Source organism: Podarcis vaucheri (assembly GCF_965113315.1).
Source record: "Podarcis vaucheri genome assembly, chromosome: 8".
In the NCBI taxonomy this organism is placed as follows: Eukaryota; Metazoa; Chordata; class Lepidosauria; order Squamata; family Lacertidae; genus Podarcis; species Podarcis vaucheri.
In genome coordinates this window covers 44,146,352-44,168,998 of record NC_138766.1, presented here as the reverse complement: position 1 = coordinate 44,168,998, position 22,647 = coordinate 44,146,352, and the positions used below count along the sequence as shown (strand labels likewise).

General features: G+C 41.1%; 1 protein-coding gene across 2 annotated transcripts; it reads left to right on the top strand.

Moving 5' to 3' along the window:
- Positions 1–809: 809 nt before the first annotated feature.
- Positions 810–18,195, top strand: PRELID3A (PRELI domain containing 3A). Of its 2 annotated transcripts, XM_082235218.1 has the most exons (7): positions 810–937; positions 4,432–4,600; positions 4,896–4,985; positions 6,524–6,594; positions 6,692–6,794; positions 8,908–8,999; positions 14,268–14,411. In XM_082235218.1, exons 1-6 carry the CDS (start codon positions 906–908, stop codon positions 8,959–8,961), a joined length of 519 nt encoding a protein of 172 aa, XP_082091344.1. In that variant the 5' UTR covers positions 810–905; the 3' UTR covers positions 8,962–8,999; positions 14,268–14,411. The 2 variants fall into 2 exon arrangements, with proteins under 2 accessions (XP_082091344.1, XP_082091343.1); XM_082235217.1 differs by lacking the exon at positions 8,908–8,999 and having other exon boundaries at positions 813–937; positions 14,268–18,195.
- Positions 18,196–22,647: the final 4,452 nt, after the last annotated feature.

Genomic DNA, 22,647 nt, shown 5'->3' with positions numbered 1-22,647 from the left:
TTGGATTTGATATCCCGCCTTTCACTCCCCTTCAGGAGTCTCAAAGCGGCTAACATTCTCCTTTCCCTTCCTCCCCCACAACAAACACTCTGTGAGGTGAGTGGGGCTGAGAGACTTCACAGAAGTGTGACTGGCCCAAGGTCACCCAGCAGCTGCATGTGGAGGAGCGGAGACACGAACCCAGTTTCCCAGATTACGTGACTACCGCTCTTAACCACTACACCACACTGGCTCTCACATATACACTTGAAAATCATGCTAAGTATGTGTGCATAGGACCGAAACTTTCCCCCTTTAATAAATACGCGCTGCAGAAAACGTGGAAGATTTTATTTCGTGAAAATGTGTGACCTGACTTAATTCGCACCCTAAACCCAGTGAGACTGAAGTCAGTAAGAGTCAGAGGCCACGACGATACAAGATGCCACTCTTCTGCTTTCTGTTCGGGCAAAAATCAAAACACACCCCATGCCAAGGGCAGCCTTAGAATCCCACGCTCAGCTCACGCCTGATGCAGCCGGTGCAGAGGCGCTACGGATCTGCAAACCCGCGAGTAGATCCACCGAGGAGTCACGCAATTGGCAAGAAACGGCACGTTTCCAGAGTCGAAGCCCTGACGTCACTGGCGAGGAGGGTGAGCTGGGCGTCCCCAGTTCAAGGTCTTCACACGGACTCGACGCGTCCTTTCCCCGGGCATCGAAGGGTGCAGGGAGGCGGGAGCGAGCCGGGTGTCTTTCCAGCGGACAGGAGCGGCGATTGGCTGGCGCGGGGAAGAAGGGAGGGTGGGAGACTGCTGACGTCATCGCCCACCCTCCTCCGGGGAAAAGCACCGCCCTTTCCTTTGGGGCGGAGAAGCCGGTTCTTTCCATTGAGCCGCCATTAACGCCGCTGCTTTTACAGACAGGATGAAGATCTGGAGCTCGGAACACGAGTTTGGGTAAGGCGAGGACGGGAGTGGCGCGCGTTCCGTCCTTGACAGCAGCAGCCCGCAGCCCGCGGTGGCGGAGGGAAAGGAAAACTGCTGGTTCTTCCGAGCTCAGTGTTGCCTACACTGGCTGGCAGCCGCTCTCCAGGGGTCTCTCCCCGTCCCATCGGGAGATGCTGGGGGTTGAGCCTGTGCAAAGGAGATGCTTTGGCAGTGAGCTACAGCCCTTCTCTAGCTGAGCTGTGGAGTTTCCTTTGGAAGGGAAAACGAATAAAACTCCCCTCTTCCCTTCTCCGTTTCCGCTTGGTATACAACTCGTGCTTTTTGGTCACCGGGCGAGGACGTCGGTAGCATCCTGCCCCGGCGCGCTTGCTCCCTCACCAAGGGCTTCAAACATGCTCTGTCGTGGGTTTGCCCGCGCTTGATCCCCAATGCCTGCCTTATGAAAGACCTTTAAAAATGTTGTCTTAGCTGCCCTTCAAGGTCTCTTAAGTGTTGTTGCGTAACTCGCATCTTCCTTGATTATGAGCCGAGGTCTGTTGGGTTGGCCCCTGCGCTCTGTCTGTTGCTCTTTTTATTAGAGAGGGAAGCAATAAGTGTTTCTCCATGCACGGAGCTGTCACGCAAATGCCTGTGATATCTGGGGCAAAGGTGACGACTTCCTTTCTTCAAGGTCGTGTCATGGTAATACGCCTTTGCTGCATAAACTGCTGAGTAGAACTGGTTTCTAAAAATACCTCAGTGTAACTAAAGTATGTTGCTATTGCCATGAATGTTGCGGACAGAAACTTGGTAGGCCTTTGCCACTCTTGTCTCCTTCAAGGGTTAGAACTGCTACCCAGAAGGTGTTACTCTTGAGACTTCAGTTCTGCTTTCCATCATTTTAATGGGGCTTGGAATATTTTTGAGTGTCAGAGGCTCTCAGACTTTTTGGCTGGTCACGGCTACCAAAGCTAAGCTGGTGATTGCCAGGACTCCTTGCCTCCCTTTAGGATTAGGATTGGGCTGCTGGTCCCTGACCTTTCCCTGCAACGGTGCGCAAGAACATCAGCAATCCCCTGTGTGGTTACAGTCCCTATTACAGTGCTTACAGTAATAACAGTAATTGCAGTGGTTACAGTGTTGAAGTTCAGAAGACCTCATCTGTGTGGACAATCTGTTTTCTGATCACTTGGGACATTAATGCTGCCAGTGGCTCAAATAGCGATCTTCACTCTCCTACTCTGGAGAGAATGGCTGGGTTTTCTTTGTTGTTGTTTTTTAAGGTGGCTGAAGAGACCTGAGCACCAAAATGGGAAGCCCCAATCTTTCTTTTCAGCTTGGAGCTGGAGATGAGGGCGTGGGATCTTCCTCTTTGATTTATTATGCCCTCTGAAACTCAGTGGACCTCTGATTAATGATCTCTGACTCCTCATCTAGAAGCTGGAGCAGAAGGATGGGACTTCTCTTGTCACTCTTTCCAGGAATGATGGAATACTAGTGGGGTGCATAATTGTGGACCGCTGAGAACTGTACCTTTTTGTTCTTCTAAGAAATTGAGCTGTAGGACATGAGGGACATGGAGGCAATGGTGCAATTGTTCTGTCTAGCAATTTAAGAGGGAATTTTCTTTAGTACTCCAGGAAAGGGTGGTTGAAAATGGGAGGAGAGGTTGCCACATCTTGCCTCTGTACAGATGTGTAGGAAATAACATCATGACTGTGGCTTCCTGGAATTTTGCAATAAAACAAGCTGAGACACTACCTGTAATAGCTTGTAATTAAATGGGTGGAAAGTAGGTTATGATGTGTTCAGTGGGTTCTGTTTTTTTGCATTGCCATAAAAATGGCATATTCTTCTTCCAAAGAAAGAGGGGTTGAGACCCTATGGCATGAGTATACTGAATTAGCAGTATGGCTTTGAAGGGCTCCTGAGACTATCTAGCAGTTAAGTGCAATACCAGATTACTGATGATGTTGTTGGCATAAGCTACTTGCAAATAGCCAAAGTGCCATAAAACACTTTCCCAGTAATGAAGAAAATGCTTAAATTGCAACACCACACTCTTAAAAAAAAAAAAAAACTAATGTAAAAGTGTGTTTCTCAAAAGTGTGAGATAGCAGTGGAGCTATGCAGGCTGATACTGAATAAATGTGAATTTAAGCATAACTCTCTCCCTCAGTCCTTATCTTTGTGAACAAGGACAGCCCAATGTTAACTTCCTTTACTTAGTCACTGGGTTTCATAAGTTCTTATTAGCTTACTGAAAATATTTCATCACTGAATTAATGTTACTTAAGCAATGAATGTTTTCTGGAAATGAACGATATATGCTACACAGGAACATAGAATGTAGAAAGCTGGTGTATACCAAGCTAGACCATTTGTCCATCTAGCTCAGCTTTTTCAACACTGAATGGAAGTGTCTCTTCAACGTTTCAAATGGGAGTCTTTCCCCGTGCTTCTTGAACCTTGAGGCATTTTCATGCAAAGCATGTTCTATAACATTAACCTACAATTCTTCCTCTTATTTTGTTATTGTGCATAATACTTATACCACGGCTCTAAGCATGCTTGAGAGTGTCCTATTGAAATCAGTGGGACCCAGTTCTGAGTAAGCAAGGCTAGGATCCAGCTGTAAGAATTGATTTCCTATTGCTGTGTCAAATGCTTCCTCTCCAGAGGAGAACTTGCGCTAAATAAGTGCTGAAAATTGAAAGTGGTGTTTCTTGCCTTTAATATCTGTCACTCTGCTGTGCCTAGAAAGAGCTGCCATCTAAACTAGAAGTAGTCAACGTTGTGCCCTCCAGATATTGTTGGACTGCCACTCCCACCTTCCCTGACCATTGGCCAAAATGGTTGGACTGGTGGGGGTTTCAGGATGACAGCCTTTGAAGAAGACTAGGTTGGCAAATCTCTGATCTGACCAAAGTTTATATAGCACTATATTCTGAAACTTACTAATTGTGCTGGTCATTTGGGGGTGTCACATAAACTGTAGGTGGTTGATGGGTTTGTGAACTGTCCTGAGATCTTTGGCTGAAGAGTGGTATATAAATTTAATTAATAATAATAATAATAATAATAATAATAATAATAATAATGGTTCAAAGGTCTTGCTCTCCAGACTTCGGCACTGGAGGATTTCCCAACGCTCTGGAGTAGATTTTAAGGATGGAGGGTTGCTGCAGGGGGACAAAGGGGAAGTCTCATTTTTCAAGCAGAAATCTGTTCTGCTCTTGCAATTTCAGTATTGGATACCGCCTTATACATATAGTACCCTTATGCCAATGTGCTTACAGTAGTTAACAACCTAATAGACCAAATATGAAGAAAGTGACAGGGGAGGAAGAGAAAAATAAGCAAATTCAGGTATCAACTCTTACATGATATTAAATACTGTGTTTTGGAATGTATGCTTTGTATACCATAAATGCAAACTAAAATGTTCATTTTTAATTAAATTGCATTGCATACAGAGAATTCTTAATGTATTGCCTGTTTCTCTTTCATTTCATTTCCCCTAGGCATCCATGGGATACTGTAATAAAAGCTGCCATGAGAAAATATCCCAATCCTATGAACCCCTCAGTGGTAGGAGTTGATGTCTTGGACCGAAGCCTTGACAATCAAGGAAGATTGCACAGTCACCGGCTACTTAGCACTGAATGGGGACTACCAAGTATTGTAAAAGCGGTAAGTTTGTTTTGACCATGGTGGCTAGTGGTAGGCTGAATCTTTTTATGAAATGAAAACACATGTTCTATTCTTGAATGTATTGCACATAATGACTCTCATAGTAAATGCTCAGGCTAAGTTTCCTTAAGAGTTGCAACACACCTAGAGAACTTGGCTCAATGAGACTCTTTGTTCAGACAGGGGCTGCATGCTTTACAGAAATACATTTATAACCAACCTTTTTGATATTTTGCTTGACTGCTCGTTTTGGGTTACTGTGTTAGTACTTGCTTTTATTTCCTTTTTTTTAAAGATTCTGGGAACAAGTAGAACTATGACCTACATTAAAGAACATTCTGTAGTTGATCCGGTGGAAAAGAAAATGGTACTGAGCTCCACAAATGTGAGTAATAAAGTACTGTGTATTGTATTTGCTGGCAGGACCAGGGAGTTGCTGGCTATGGTTTTTTTACATACTGCCTGTTTGAGGCAGTCCTTGCTTATGTTGGGAAAACGTTGTTGTAAGGGCATAGCAGGAACCAAGTCTAGCATTCTCTGTGTATGCTAGATAACTTTGGATTATTATTTTTTAAAGAAACTGGGATTGCTAGCTTTACTTTCTCTGATGAAATTATTTTTAGAGGATCCGAAAATTCTTTGTGGGCATAATCCAACTTTGCACGAATGGACTTCCATTCATGCAGTGGGACTTCACCATTTCTTCCTCATCCTCCCTTTGTGCAGTCCCAAAGTTTGCTCCAGTGGGCCCCAAACTCTCTGGAGCAGAATTTGAGGGTGGGAGGGCTGCTGGGGAGAGAGCAGGGAAAGGCGAGTCCTTCCCCCACACAGGCAGCTTTGGATATAAGTGTGTGTCATTTGGCTGGCTATACACTACTTGAGGCTTGTAGTACAAGGCCAGGGAATTGAACCAGGCCAGCAGGCCAAATCCATATCTCCCTCACTCCCCATGGGTCAATTCTGGCAGCTTGGTGGGGCTGCCCACCAGTCAGTCACCTGGCACCATCCTCATCATCATGTCATCAGGTGAGGGCTTCAAAGGAGTTCCCTCTCAGCACTGATCCACTGATCGGTGCTGAGAGAGCCCCTTTGAAGTCTGGTTGCAGCTGTGGTATGGATTCAGGAATAATAATAATAATAATAATAATAATAATAATTTATTTATACCCCGCCCATCTGGCTGAGTTTCCTCAGCCGCTCTGGGCGGCTTCCAATCAAGTGTTAAAAACAATACAGCATTAAATATTAAAAACTTCCCTAAACAGGGCTGCCTTCAGGTGTCTTTTAAAGAGAAGATAGCTGCTTATTTCCTTCACATCTGAAGGGAGGGCATTCCACAGGGTGGGCGCCACTACTGAGAAGGCCCTCTGTCTGGTTCCCTGTAACCTCACTTCTCGCAATGAGGGAACCGCCAGAAGCCCCTCGGTGTTGGATCTCAGTGTCCATGGCATGCTTTGTATCCAAACTACAGCTGCAACCAAACTTGAAAGCAGCTTTCTCTCAATGTTCCTCAGTTTATGAGTGTGGAGATTGGAACTTCAAGGGGTCTCGCTCTCTCTGTCCATCAGCTGATTGGGGCTGACAGTGAGCTATACCCAACTGCACATCGCGTTCACTGGTGGGGCGCTCCCTAGGGTAGCCAATGCCAGCCACATATTTATCTGTCCCAAACCTGGTATCACACATGTGGGGGAGTGGGTATGGTTTGTGACCTAACTAGGCCTATGGGCCTGAAATTCCTTACTCCTGCTTTAAAATGTGACTTTAATTCCTAGAAAGTTTGCTTAGGATACAGCCTTAGTTGTTTTTAAAAATGCAATTTATCGTTTTCTTTAAGTAAAGTAGACAGTCTTTTTTATTATATATTATGCTAGATAATACTAAGATTAGTTAAATTAATATTCGCTTCTTTTTCCCTTTAAGATAACACTTACAAATCTTATATCCGTTGATGAAAGGTTGGTATATACGCCACACCCTGAGAACCCGGAAAAGTAAGTTGGAATGTCTTTGGCTTTCAGTAAAAAAATACGATAATACAATGAGGGGGGATCCTTTTTGTACTGATAGTTTCTGTCTTTCCCCTTCTAGGACTTTGTTAACTCAAGAAGCAATTATTACAGTAAAAGGTGTTAGCCTCAGTAGTTACTTGGAAACTTTAATGGCAAGCACAATATCTTCGAATGCCAGAAAGGTAGGTGTGTGGCACGCTCTTACTGGATCACAGTTTCTAACTTTAAGGTGGTTCATTTAAAACCTAAAACTCAAATGTTTAAGTGCATTATGCTAGCCTTTGGTATCCCATAAGCCCAGGGTGCTTTCAATTATACACAATTCACTGTAAGTCTTCAGGTTAGATAATGACTTTTCTTGTATTTGTGATGGTCTGTAGAGCCAGTTGTATATTCTCAGTCCACATGTATTTCCTTTTAAGATTCAAAGCCGTGTATGGTATGAAGTCAGGAAAAGTGATTGTTGTCTCTCAGTGAGAGAGAGCAGCAGCTTACAGCTAGAATGGGGGTAGGGGTGATAGTGTCTGGTTGTGTGATCAGATTAGTCTGTCTTTCAGCTGGCAGTTCACAGAATACCTTCTCAGGCTAGCTATTGGATTCCGCAGTAGGTTGCTTGAGCCAAATAGGTTTATATGGGAAGCAGGCAAATCGCCTCCTTACCCTTTTCAGTGCTGAAAGCAGAGAAGAGAACTAAGGAGATGTCATATCTGAACTTTCCCTCATTACCCAGACACTTATTATGTACAGATGTCTCTTCTTTTCTACTGTGTACGAAATGGTGGGTGTGAGCACATGTTCTAGTTGTCCTATTTGTAGTGTTGGAAAGGGAACTTATTCCACTTCCGATGCACAGTAAACCAAATGCATACATAGGCTGTTAGTGGCAGAATAGGGGATAGAGGAAAAGGAACTGTTCCCCTAAATGCTCTGGGTGAAGAAGTTCAGCTAGTGCACAGACCTCTGGCTGTGCAGTGGAACTTTCCATTCCTTTCCCTGTGTGCCCTGAGATCAATCAATCAATCAATCAATCAATCAATCAATTAAATTTGTATACTGTTCTTCATGCATAGATCTCAGGGCATTACCCTGTTCTGGGAATTCCCTCAACCCTCCAGAGCATATTTTATATGCAAGCACTCCATGCATTAAAAGATACAGGAAGCTGAACTCCTGACCTCTTTCTCTGGCCCTCACCTCCCTCCTTGCCTTTCCTGCAGCTAGAAAATAACGATCCTGTTGGAGTAAAGATTATTTTCCCCCTTGCCTAAATGCAGCTGGGAGGTCAACCCTGCCTCCACATGTGTTATTTCATCACCATGCTCTAAAGCACCCTCCCCATGCTGAGGTTAGGTTTGTAAAAAGGTTCCTAGTGACTCCGACCTAATCGTGGCAGGCAGGAGGAGTGTTGTGTGTGGTGTGAGAGAGAGCATGGGATGGCCATGCCCGCTGCTGAAACAGGACCCTCAGAAATGGGCTACGATAGAGGAGGACAGGCCCATTCCTGTTCTCAGCCTGCAACAATTCAGCATGCTACACAATAAACCCTTTATTAAGTTCTGTGAGACTTCGGTGGGTACATTGGGATTTGACTATAAACAGCAAATGAATAACTCAGCCTTATAAAGAGTATTATTAAGGGGGAAATCAGCATTTTAATTATTGTAATCCTAAACAAATATTTCTGTTCAGTCCTCCATGACTTCTGCACTTGTACAACAATAGATTACCAATACATTACAGGTCTCATTCAGGTGCTTTACTGTTTCTTCTTCATTCTCCTTTAATGCTATATAATGCAGCCTGTTTTAACTAAGTTTCCTTACAGGTGATCCCTCTCGCTTTACCTTTTCAACTTAGGGCCACTTCACACTGGCGTGCTACCAGATTTCTAGGCAGAAGTTGCTCTATAGGGATCTGGTAGCACGTCAAGTGATCCCAAGTCTAGGATAAGATGCATCTGTCAGAAGCATGCATGCTCAGCTTGCTTTTACCTAACTTATTCTACTGGGATGCCTATTTGTGTGTGTTCAGCTTTGGCACTCAGTTAGACCTTTACATGATATAATTGCTTGTTACCAATATTTGATAAGCATGGTGCTCAACTAAGTCAAACTCAAGATAGGCTTAGTCATAACTGTTACATCCATTCACTTTCAGTAGGTTTACTTGGACTTAGTTGGATATCACTCTCAGTTTACAATGCTTGATTTTCCTGTAGGCTCTTGAGATTTACAAGACTGTGATGGTGGAATAACTTTTTGTCATAAGTTGTACATCTTTTCTGTGTTACTCCAGGGGTGGGATGCTATTGAGTGGACAATTCAACATTCTGACAGTGTTCTAAGATAGCAGTCTCTTTCTACAGCTGCATTTTGTACTAATTAGTGGTAATACCAGCATTTGTTACCTTGGTACAGCATTTCAGCTTCTAGCAAATCTGTGCATGTTGTTGTCATGTTACTTGAAAGCCTGCATGCCTCGTATATATACACACATTGCATATAGAGGAACAGCCCCCTTATTCTTTAACTCTGGAATTTGGGGGGCGTCTGTACTGTTCAATGCTTTGACACAGGAAAAGGTTCTTATGAACCTTCATGTGTGGGCCACTAATAAGGCCCACCTTCTGTTTTTTGGTAAATCTCTTTTGAGTAAGTGGAATACTGTTAGAAGAACTGTTGCACCTTGGCCCCATAGTATTTTGGAAGTAGGTGAAGCTCTGTACAACCAGTCCTCTTGATCCAATGCATGGTATGCTTTGGGGTGAAATACTTGAGGTTGTTAACTAGTTCACGCTACTTCCGGACTTAGCCTACAGTATGGCAGTTCTTGCCTATCAGTGTAGAAATACAGTCCCATCGCTGCTTGGACAGAAGGGTTCTCGTTTAAAAGAAAGCAGTTTTTGAAGTCACAATTAGAACATTTGCACCTGTTTACTTGGTCCTTGTTGGTTTTTGCTTTTGAGGCAGCTTAAAATCTGTGCAAAAAGAATGCAAAAAGAAGAAACTGGTTTTCAAAAGTGCCAGCTATTAAGCTTTATTGTCGCTCAGCACATTTTGGAACGGTCATTCCTCCCTCATGGTGCCCGAGAGGCAGCAGCATTTATGTAAGTTGCTTCAGAAAGTCCAAGATTGATCCTGAAGAAGGAACTTCTGTTCTGAAACACATTGTACTATCATAAACTTCCGTAGTTGGCACTTGTGAGAATTGGGTTCTACTTTTTCTCTTCTTTCCATTATTTCTAGTGTCTGGGCCTCCCATTGTTTAGTTGTGCCCGACTCTTCATGACCCCATATGGGGACCAGAGCACACCAGGCACTCCTGTCTTACTTCATTTTAATTAGGCAGGAATCATGCAAAACCTTTTGGCTGCATTTGGCTGCATATTTTTGTTATGAGCACAAGCCTCACTCTCTTCTCCCTGCATTTTGTGAGGGGAGGTTAGAAGTGTTCACTTGCAGTTTTGCCCCAACATGGCCAACTGTGGTTTGCTTGTTTGCAAAACCAGGATTGGGGGAAGATGAATTGAACATATCAGTTTGTTTTCTCATCCTGGTATGGCAAACTACAATTTGTTGCAGACTAGAAGTTGAAAAAGCTTCTCTTCCTCCACATGTAAGTGGGGAACATGGGGAAATATATGAACAACAAACCATGGTTCGTTTTTTCACATCTAAAACCCAGGCTTTTATCTAAACATACACTAATATATAAATAGTTTTGCTATAACAAAACAGATGTTTTTGTCTAAATACATTGTTTTAAGAGGCATTGCTAGCATCTGTTTGACTTGCGGGGAACTTCAGTGACCACCTTTTTTGTTCCTTGAGCTTGACTGCCAAGCTTGGAAACAGATTATTTGACTGTTGAACCTGCCCTTAAAACCCTCAATTTTCATTTGCAGAATACAGTTACCAAACATGCCTTAGTGCTGTGTAATACTTAACTACTCCCAATTTTGGAGTGTGTGTATATATTACAAAAAAAATAGTAAACTCTCACTCTATGTTTTCAGTTTTACCATTAAGCCTGTGAAATGTTTCAGAGTTTAAAATTTTATGCTCTCAATCGTTTGTTAAGTAGTAACCACTGAAATTATGTCCAGTTCTTAACTCTCATTCTATATGTTCAGTGTGCTACCACCATGTACGTAAATATATTAAAAGGTGCATGCTTTAATTGGAAATATGCTTGCTCAAGTCATATACTAATATGCTGTTTTATGGTACAACAGAAACTCAGTAAACCAATCCTCTGTCAGATTGTTTTTGCTAGTTCCGTGCATGTTAAAAAGAACCCTGGTCCAGCATTTTGTTTTTAAAGGCTTGCCAGATGTCTATGGGAAGCAAATAAGTAAGTCATCAGCCCAATAGACCACTCTAACTAAAGTCATTTCAAACTCAACAAAATCGTTCAACATGCTCAGTTACTATGTAAACGAATGACCAGCCCTCCCAAGGAACGCCGGCCAGACTGGATCAAACTTGACATCTGCTCAATTGTGTCACATGCAGCTGTATATATCATTGTTCCTGAAATAATTACTGGCATGGGAGAGTCTGATGGGGACTTTTTCCATTCAGATTATGGTGAGTGGGTGAAAAGATAAGCCTCCTCTCCCTACCGGTTGCCTTCCCAGTAAGAATCTGTCTCCCTGTGAATGTAATTATTTAAGATGCATACTACATATTAGGCAAATGTCTAGTTTGGTCCTAAAAAATCCACAGTTCCACCCTCTCCTTTAAAAAAGCTGCAACCTAGTTCACCCCACCAATGTGCTTAGAATCTACTCAAACCAAGCTGTCATTCATTTCTTAGAATGTGTTAAGATGTACGTGTGCTATGCTTTAAGTCCCAACACTAGTACAATGGTGCCTCACAAGACAAAATTAATTCGTTCCGCGAGTTTTGTTGTCTTGCAATTTTTTTCGTCTTGCGAAGCATGGTGTCGGGAAAGTTTTGGAAAAGCTTCAAAAATCACCAAAGTCTTTAAAAACCTCAAAAAAGGCTACCACACCGCGTTCTATGAGTTGCTCCTTGAAGTCAAGTCGCAACTGTATTAACAGTGTTAAGAAAAAGGAAACAAACTTGCAAGACGTTTCCGTCTTGCGAAGCAAGCCCATAGGGAAAATCGTCTTGCGAAGCAACTCAAAAAACCAAAAACCCTTTCGTCTAGCGAGTTTTTTGTCTTGCGAGGCATTCGTCTTGCGAGGTACCACTGTATTTAGTGTTATAGCATGGAGGTTTGTTGATCAAAAGCACTTGGTGCTATAACAATGCAATAATTCCTGTTCTATCTCCCATAGCAATCCTGTGAATTTCTTCATTTGACATGTCATATGTCTGTTATTAGTGGGGCCCTTTTTTATTCTTATTTGATGCTTTGATTTTTAAACCCAACTTGTGCAGTTTGTAATGCTCAGAACTTCATTCAGTTGAAGGTTTGGGTTAAAGGTGGTTAGTTCTGACCCGAGGCGAGGGATGGAAAACACTTCAAACTGAATGGTGTTTTCAAAAGTAACAAATAATTGAAGAAATTCAAATAATTCTCGCCAAGTGCATTGGGTCATATGCACACTACAGTCTTTTCTACAGGAAATTCTGGGCACTGCAATACCATCATCCAGTAACAATTACTAGAAATATAGGTATCTGAAGAAGTGTGCATGCACACAAAAGCTCATACCAAGAGCAAACTTAGTTGGTCTCTAAGGTGCTACTGGACAATTTTTTATTTTTTATATATATTTCTACTATGTCAGACCAACACAGCTACCTACCTGAATCTAGAATTACTAGAACTGTTTGGAGAAAAACATGGTTGTGATATTCTTAGAAGCCCAGTATAAGGTTACAGTGTAGATAAGCCCAAAGGCTGTTTCTTCAATCTATTGGTTCAGTACACTTTCTATTTCAAGACTAAGGGTGGCTTCCAGTTAACTTGTTCCATCAGCACAAGGATTTTCACTTGCAGAAGGAAACTTACACTCCTCTTCTTTCACTGTGCATGCCCCATACCCTCCCCAAATCTGCTTTATAAGGTTGGGGGTGCAGCAGAACAGATTTAGGGGGTTGCCAGGGAAAGGAGAGGGGGTTAGTTCTGTTGTGCAGTGGGAAATCTGCACACTGACAGAGCAAGCTAGTTGCTTTTTCACAGTTTAGAAACAACAAATGCAAATAATATAGCCATCTCTCTCTCTTCCTGGAGTGTTGACCTGAGCTGTTAAGTTTACAGATTTCAACTGAGCACATTTGTATCCAGAAAGACTATGTAACTGTCATTTAATCCAGTAGTGTTCTGTTGCAAGTAAAATAAGCATCTATAAAAAAATTAGGTTGGTAGTTAAAGCAGCCATGGTGTAGTACAGGCTTAAAACTGACAGTAATTTGGTTCGAAATGTTAAGCTTTAAGCTATTTAGTATTCTATGCAAAGACTGTGTTCAGGCTTTTCATGATGCAGATGGGTGCACAGTTTCAAAGAAATTAGCAATAGTCCAGGTAATAAGAGGAGAGGCAGTTCTTGAGCAAAAGTATCTTTTGATCACATGCTAAGTGGCCTTTTGCATCTGGCCAGGTGATTAGGCTCCTAGCCTGAAAACTTATGGAGGCTCTCACTTTTTTGTTGAGTTTCTCTACTTGAGCTTACTGAGGTTTTCTCCTCAGTTCCACTAGCGCAAGCACTTTTAACTATTCACAAGAACCTACCCCACCTACACACCCTCTAAGGGTTGAGGGCAAACTCAAAAAATATTTAGAGGGCGCGCAGGTTAAAGCAGTTCCATTGTGCAGCCAAGAGTGCTTGCACTGGTGCAACTGTTGAGTTGAATACTGCCCAGCATGTGTTTCAAGCTCTTCTTATTTAGGTTTGCCTTCTGTAGCTGGTCTTTAGGCCCAGTTAAACTGAATTCTTGCAGAAGCGGTGCTCTTGCTTCCTACGTTGCTCTGTACTGAGCATCAGTGATGGTAATTTAGTGTTTCATGATAGAGAGTAAACAGGATGGGAAAGAAACCATAAACTATAAGTTCATTAATAACGTTCATTAGGACTTGTAACAACTTTTCCATTGCTAGGATGAAGCAGAAGAAATTGAAGGGGGGAAATATTGGTGGGAGAAGGGCTAGTATTAGGCCTCATGTCTGTTCTGTTGCAATCTTACCATGGTAATGGAGGAAGCTACAGAAATGTGATAGGAAAAATTTCAGGTTGTTCAGAGGCATTCTGGGGATAAGAAGCAAATGATGCTTTGCGCTTTGGAAAGAGTGGGTAGTCAAAACTCTCTCTAGCACTGATCCAAGTGCAACAGTCTCTTGTAATTGTGCCTTGCTAGACAGATCTAACATTTGTACTCTGCAAAAGAGCTAGCTTGTAGTCTTGTAACTTTGTTGGCCTATTATTACTAAGAAAAATGTATAGTCTAAGCAGATCACCCTTCAATTTAAGGTTTTCCTTGTTACAGAAGCAAAGGTGGACTAGAATGAAATAATCTCGTCGTACAAATTCAGTGGCACAATTCATTATGATACATTCATAATTCAGAAGACAACAAAGCAGTTTGCTTTGGGAGATCTTTTGGTGTCTGACAGAGGAAAGATTTAGAAGTTTAACATCAATGTATCTGGTCAATCCACTTAGCTCTTGTGCCTTCTTTAACAGGGTCGAGAAGCCTTGGAATGGGTGATTGGCGAACTAACTTCGACGCGAGAGAGCATGAAGTCCGCAATGGCAGCAGCTTCAGCGGAGGACTGATGGAACTGTGACAGAACTTTATTTTTCCATTATATTTTCTCCTTGCCAGGATGGATATTCCATTGTTTTTTATTTAGAAATATATATGTTTATATAATTAAATTTTACAGGTCAGAAGCAAACCCTCCCCCCCCCCCCATTTTTAAGCCTTTCTAGGGCCCTCTATTTGTCCACAGTGTAAGTTAACCTTTTTTTTTTTTTTGGCTTTCCCATGGCCTCTAGTTACAAGTGCCCAAATTTGATAGCGTATAGTGACCTTAAGTCCTACTGAAGTTAAACGGAACTGGCAGAGCACATTGGAGATCGACATCTACATAAGTACCAAACTGTGCCTTGATCAGAGCTGAGAGAATAGACTTCCCATCTTATATAACCATTTTCTTGTACTTGAAATTTATTTATTTATTTCTTTAAAAGTGCAGCTGCCGTTCTTATTCTGTAAACGACAAATAGGTACAGAAAGCACTGGGGATCTCTCTCTCTCTCTCTACAGGCTAGATAAGTATAGTGAGGAGGTGAAATGTGATGGCACAGGAGGTTGACTGACACCTGATGTGATCGTCTATGTGGTTCTGCAACACAACCTTCCTTTTACTTAGTGGAGCCTGAAAGAAGATCTGAACAACCTTCCCTGAAATGAAGGTTGGTGTGCAACAAAGTTCCATGGTGGATTGTGCCCTTTGTTGGAGGCTGGAGATCTCCTCCTGAGACTTTGGCTTTGTGGATATTAATTCTTCCTTGCACTGTTCAAATGCAGATTCTGAACAAGGTGTTCTAGCACGTTACCTCCTAGTATTTATACTGAAACCACTGAGAGCAGCCATTTTGCTGTGGTAAAAATGGCTTGAATCCTCTCTTGTCCATTTTTGTTTTGATTTTTCAGTAGCTAATTTATTTCCATATATGTGAATATACCCTCTGGTCACTTATTATGTGAAGACAATTGATACCTCAGTGGGAAGTACCAGGAAACTTATTTTCTATATGTAATGGGCATATGTTTGGAGTACTTAGTTGTGTAATTCATTTCTTACTTTTAGCAATGGATACAAGACCATAAAGGATATTTATGGCCCACCCCACATTTCACACCCATCTTCTGGCACTCTGTTTAGCAGTTCTGGGGAGGAGACTGTTTCATAGTGGTAGGGGGAATGTGATGTTGTGAAGCAGAACCACCTCTCCCGCCGAGCCAACAGCTTTCATCATTGAGCAGGTTTAAACTCCATTTCTGACCTCTGATTTCAATGGAATTTTCTTCTGTACAACATCTAGAAGTAGTTCTATTGAAGCCAGTAAGGACAGAGCACTTGCTTAAAACTAGGTTATGATGGCAGTAGCCCTAGATGTTCCACACAGAAGATTAGAGAAAAAGAAGAATGAATAGCAGGCTTTTCAGTGGAATTATTTTGGAAGCCTGCAGGTCCATGTAACTTCAAAAGTAGTTCATAGTGTTACATTTGTGTGATTCAAAGTTTTGTTAACAGTTCATTCATTGATGAAAGCCAATCATCAATTCAATTCTCTCTTCAAACTTTGCTTGCAGTTTATCTCTTCTGAATATTTTGCAAAAAGCTGAAAGAAAAAACTGAAGGCTGAAATCTTACTTGTTTAATCTTGGGGACTGGGCACGGTGTGGAATAAGAAAGATGCCAAAATTCAGCATACTACATCCTAAGCTACATCCTAACTCTTACATGGAAGCATAACAACATGCCAAGATAACTTAGGATGTAGCTAAGCTGCATGCACATCTAAGTGGAATTGGGATGAATTGTTACTGGGGCCTTTTTTGCTCCCTGCCTGCCGCCCCCACCAGCCTGAATAACCCACGGCATTAACAATTTTTAAGCCCTGGCAGAAAAAGAGCTTTTTTTAATATGACCAAAGCATTTTTCTTCCATTTCAATATACTTTGTACAAAGAATAGTTGGATTACAAAGAGCCTGCCTTCTGTGAAGGGTATCAGGCCCGTCATGGAAGAGGTGGTATGGCTGGGGCAGAGAAGTTCAGCATTCTAGCCCATATGTGTGGCTTCATTGCAAGACATGGACCAGTGAACCAAAGTCACCAGCTTTCATATGGAATCCTTCACCCCACTTCCTTTATTTTGTGTGAAGGTAAACTTGTTTGTGCTTATTCATGTGCACTTCTTCCTTCTGTCTTCTATACAATCGTGGTTGAGTTTCCTTTAATAGTCCTATTCCTGTCTCCTAAAGACAATTAGCCACACTCTTTCTTACCTTTGCTCTTTTTTGTTCCTTCCACGGATCTTGGCTGATGGAGCTCTCATATGACTGCAGCTCCACAGACTGTCACTTGGTGTCTTGCTTGGTGTGATGTTGTCTCTTAAGGCTGTTCTCTTAGTTCCCTAGTGGATCTTAGAGCTCACAAACCTCCGGGCAGGCAAGCTTGGTACTATTGCTTTTATATTGTTTACTTACCAAATAATGACCACAGTCTTACATTTTCCTGGCTAACACATATTTATTAGATATTTAACATGGCACAGGAATATGGGCTCCTTTGGGAGGAAGAGCAGGATAGAATTTAATAATAAAACCATGGAAAATAAAAATATGTTGCATTTTCACTCCTTAGCATGTGAAAATAGAGCATGTGCTCTTTCGATCATGGCTGCCACTACCCTTGCTTCTTGCCCCTTCACATCTTCAGTAAAAGCACTCCATGCTTTTCCTTTGTCCTTGAAGGCCCTGGCATTCTCTGTTCTAGGTGACTGGAAATCAAATCTTTTTATATCTAGTAGCTTATCTACCTTCCTGAAACTTACCAAAACCTCACCTGTAGGGGGTTCTTCTTTTGTTCTGTACCATCTTCTGCCCCTGAACATTCCAAATAACCCACCCTTGAAGCTTTATAAAATCAAAAATACATGAGCTGAGAGAATCTGCATCGCTTCCCACACACGTATTGGCTGGGTGGGACAGTACACAAAGGGATGGTGGGGCAACAATTTAGGACTTTGCCCATTCAGCCTTTTCCTCCACCATGCATGGTCAGGATTTGCTTTACTTTAGGAAGAAGTGATTCTTCCAGTGACAGCACCTTTCTGAATAGGACTCTGAAGAGAGCATTTTAAAACTTGTTTCCAGGCTCTGTCTCACAACTGTTACATTCAATGAGAAAATTGCCATGCATGCCATGTGTCATCCCAGGGTAAGGAGAGTCTCTAGCTACTAAATCTCTTCCTGTCTCATGGTTATTTAAAGGAAAGACAATAGTTTTCAACAGATAGCAGTAACCTTAACTGATACCTAAAGTTCTGTTGGCCAGATTCACTAACAAATACTGATACTCGTTTGGAGAACTGGGTGTTAGACAGTACACTGTCTCCTGCTGCACTTGTTGTTCCTATGTGCAAATAAAGGCAAAGCTTCTGTACTTCTAAGAGTTACATAGCACGGGGAGCTGAAGCAGGTCAAGCACAGACGAGGAGTTGCACATGAGAAAACTGCAATTGTTGAAACGGTATAGTAGTGCTGTCTTTCTTGGTCACAATTCTTTGTTTAATCCAAACTACCTTGATTGTTCAAAAACCACTGCTTTTCATTATGTAAACAACCTTGATTAACACTGCTTTCATGCAGGTGCCATTAATGTGAAGGTGTGCTTGTGGGGAGGGGAGCGAATGCTTAATCAGCTGCGACTTGAAGGATAATTGCATGCAGAGGTGTTTCTCTTCCTGTATCTCTTGCCTTTTCCCACCTGCGTTTAGACTGTAAGCTCTTCTGAGCAGAGAATCTCTCTATCTGAAATGTTAAATGCTATGGACATCTGGGGCTATAAATAACATGACCTACTTAAAAATAGCAAACTGTCTTTTCTTTTTTTATATATAGTAAAACAAAAGACTGCTTTTGTGTTAATTGCCAAGAGGGATAATCATGCAGTACACAACTGAGTCACAAACACTAAAAATAGCACAGGGGAGGCCGGTAGGTGCCGCCCTGGAATTAACCAGCCCATCATTGCAATTAAGAGGTTTTGGGAGACTACCTTGGCACTCATTAATTGTGGTTGAACTATTAATACAATGCTTTTATGTTATTACCCCAGCTAGGGCACACAGAAAATTTAACTTACTTTGTTATATTGGTACTGCTAAGATGTACTTTTAAAAAACAAAACCTCAGTCTTCACTTCCTTTTCTCCCAGAAGTTGGAAGCCACTTACCTGAGTAAACCCTACTAAATACAAGAGGTATTATTTTGCATAAACATGCAAAGGATTGTACTATGTATCTATTGAGAAAGCGGAGCTTGTACATTAACTTCCTTAAAGTGTTATTAGTGCATGGAGACATGGACTAACTAGAAGTACGATTTAGCAAAATAAGATGAGGGACCCATCTTAATTGTGCAGCCATCAAGGTGGTGATTGTAAATCTTGTGAAAACAATCAATGAAACTTAATTCTAACCTTTGGGGGAAGTCCCATTCTCATGTGTTTACATAAATAGCGGAAAAGTCCTCTGAAGAAGTGTGCATGCACACGAAAGCTCATACCAATAACAAACTTAGTTGGTCCCTAAGGTGCTACTGGAAGGAATTTTTTTATTTTGTTTCGACTACCTACCTGTAGTCGACCAACACGGCTACCTACCTGTAGCGGAAAGTATGCAGTGGTACACACAACTTGCTCTCTGCAATATTAGACAACGTATTGATCTGATGGAGCAATGAAGACATCGGTACAACTTTTAGAATAGGTTTTTGTTTTAATTTGTAATGCATAAACTGCATATCAGTATTACATAACAGGAAAACAAGCAGAAGAATTCTATTGCCCTTTTCATTTACAAATGGCTACCCTGGTGCATCAGAAGCCATACAAAAACATGCACAGTGACATCACATAGGAGGAATTGAAGAACTATATCTTGTGCTTCCAGTTGTTTTTCTTAAAGGTATGCTGTTCCTCAACCCTGCAACTATACATAATTAAGAATCATAGAATCATAGAGTTGGAAGAGACCACAAGGGCCATCGAGTCCAACCCCCTGCCAAGCAGGAAACACCATCAGAGCACTCCTGACATATGGTTGTCAAGCCTCTGCTTAAAGACCTCCAAAGAAGGAGACTCCACCACACTCCTTGGCAGCAAATTCCACTGTCGAACAGCTCTTACTTAATCAAGAGGATTTTGATGGATGCAAATTTGACTGAGAATTTTGCTTTCTGATATATAAGGTTGCACAGCTGAGATTTGAAACTTATGCCTAAAGAAAGTTATAAAATGGGATGCTAGTATGCTGATAGAATTAAGTTATTTAACAAAGCAATAAGACTGAGCACGTTTTTTAGAGACGAATCTGCGAGTTATTTCTCCTGCCAAATATATTTCAGCTTAGTTTTACCTTTCACTATCTTTACTCCCACTCTTCTCTCAAGGAGTTCAAGCTGGCAGAGCTGGTGGCTTAAATTTATCCTGATGACAGCCCTATAAGCAGGTAAGACTTTTTAAAAGAGTGGTGTACCCAGGGACACACATGATGGAGAAGGAATTTGAACATGCATCTCTCTATTGTTGGTGGGTAGCTTGTAAGTTGCTTTGGGCAAGGTAAAGAGACTAACAAATTTAATTCATTAATAATAATATCAATTCACATGATGTTTGTAAATTAATTTACCCACATATACACCACAGAAATGAACACGTGTTGCTTGTTGATTTAGAGGCTGTATAGTAGTCCTTCTTTTGCCACCCCTGCTTCTTGCCATAAACTCACTGCTTGTTTTCTAATGCCAGCTAACTAGGAGTTGGCAACATAGCTGAAGACAGGCGTGGGAATTGAAAGCAGCATTCCACTTCCTTCCCTGGGGCAATTGGTCCTTAACAAGGGAGGAGACCTAGGTTTAACTACTTGTTTTCACACTTGCAGTGCAGGATCGGTAAAAAACAACAACCAACCAACCACAAATTGTTGAGGTAGTATGTTTTTATGTTTATCTCTTTATACTACTTACTTTTTGTTGTCTGTGGTTTCTTTTTGTCTGCTGCTTAGATTTTTAAACCAGCAGTTTTAAATAAATTTAAAAGTACCGAATATAGCAGCCACCACCAACCTTATTGTATAAACTTTGTTCTGTAGGTGCTCCGTTGATAATAGTGCTGTCTAAAAAAGCCTGTCAAGACATTTGATATTACTTTAGCAGAGATACTTCACATAACTTTAATATGTACCCTTCTATGAACACACTTCGTTAGCAAATGCAGATCTCTACATGCCCGTTTCCCATTAATTCCGTGTCTCTTGGTTTAGAATGATGATCTCTGATACGGGTTTAGAAACAGAAATCCAATCAATAGGGGAAAAGTCATAGCACAAGAATACTGCAATACTAAATTCTGTCAACCATAGCAACTTACTGCTACAGAGCCTTTCTACCACAAAACATTCAGCATTTTAAGTCTTTGTAAGTGCAAATCTAGCTGGAATTCCACAAGGGTGCTTGTAGAGTCATTACACTATTAGTAGCTTTTAAACAAGATTTATTTATTTATTATGTCTTTTTAATAGCAAAAAGATAAATGGGTTCTCCATATTATAATTCAGAAATATGTAATATAAAAACAGTAAACTAAACTGCCGGGTATGTTCCTCTTTGGCACCCATCAGATTGTGGCAATATTACCGTAATTACAAGCTATTTTGTCTGCAATGATGTATTTTATATCCAATTTTGTAAGACCTACTGATCAATTGTATTCTAAAAATTGAAAAGTACTTAAGCTGGTGCTTTTAGAATCAGTGGTGTGGAGACCTCACCTCCTGCCCAAATGATGGCTAGATTTGCATGCAAGTTGTAACACATTACAATGGGTATTTCCCCCCGGCTTAGAATTTTCCTTAGCATGGCATTACATCATGCTCATTCCAGAATATCACTTCGTGTTAGCTTAAGCCAAGATTTTTTAAATGGGTACTATAAATCATGTGACCAAACCCCCCCGCCAAATACATAAATAAATACCAGCCATGTAAAACTAGTTGCATGGTCCCTTGGATCCAAGTGTGGTCAGTGCCATCTTGGGGAAAAACATCCACCATGTACGAAACAATATGCAAATTCAATCCTTCAGGAGTCAAATTGGTGTCACAGATAAAAATTTCTTCAAAAAATACGCAATACAAATACCAGGTAATTTGGAGTAGAATTACATATATATTGCAAATGACAGAATGTCGTTTGAATTTTGCTAACATCATGGAACCTTCAAATTACTAAAACAAAAAACAAAACAAAACAAAACAACCACCAAGTATTTGAACCTGAACTAAAGTTATTTTTCGGAAGTAATCCTGAATGCATAAATAATATGCAACAGTATTCTTGATTATCTCATAAACAAGATATTAAGAGTGCAATCGTAAGCATGAGAGAATAAACACAGTAGGATGCACGATGTGAATATGCAGAAGATTGTGCTGTGCAGTTTGCATCTAGAGTATTTAAAATTTCTTAGCCTATAAGCCACAGTAGCTTCTGCTTTTCCGCAGAAACGAACACAGTCAATAAGTTGCCTGAAAATCTTGTATTTGGTTTCCAGTGCAACTGCAATCTTTTAACTGGCGAGGGGAGGGGGGAGAGCACTTGTTCTTTCTCTTCAAGGCAGAGAAAGAGTTGTGGAAATTGCGGAGGTGAGGGAGGGAAAGATGGTCTACAATTAAAATACTTGTGCTGTTAGAATTCCAAAATTGTGCTAACAAGTACCCACATGTGATGCCATCGCTTGCCGAATACCTGCTTGGTGTGTCAGCATTTCACAAATGAAAATGTGAAACCATGCGTTATTAAAAGGGAACCTCATTTGACTCGCTTCACGTGCAATAATCACAGAACTTTTTATTAATAGGGATAGGCAGAACAAAAGGGGTTGGGGAAGAGGGGTGATAAGTTTGAATTAATGTGTTATTGAATATGCTTCCTTTGGTAGAAAGGCCAAATTAATTTATTTTCTGACAGAATTTACACAATTAATGTAAATGTAGTCGTTGCAGAGACTAAGGATTCAGCACAAATGACATGTAATTAGAAATGCAGCTTGAGGTACAGAAATGTTTTTGGGAAAGTTTTTTAAACTTCGGTTTGTGAATCTTGTGCCAATTAAATGCTTAAAAAAATAGCCCATCAAAATTGCTTTATTGCTGTTCTTCAGATACATCTGACAGATTTTCTTCCTTTCATGCAGCCCAAGCAAGTACTAAAATATTCATTTCAAATATTGTACAGAGTTATAACAAATTATTAACACAGACAAAAGC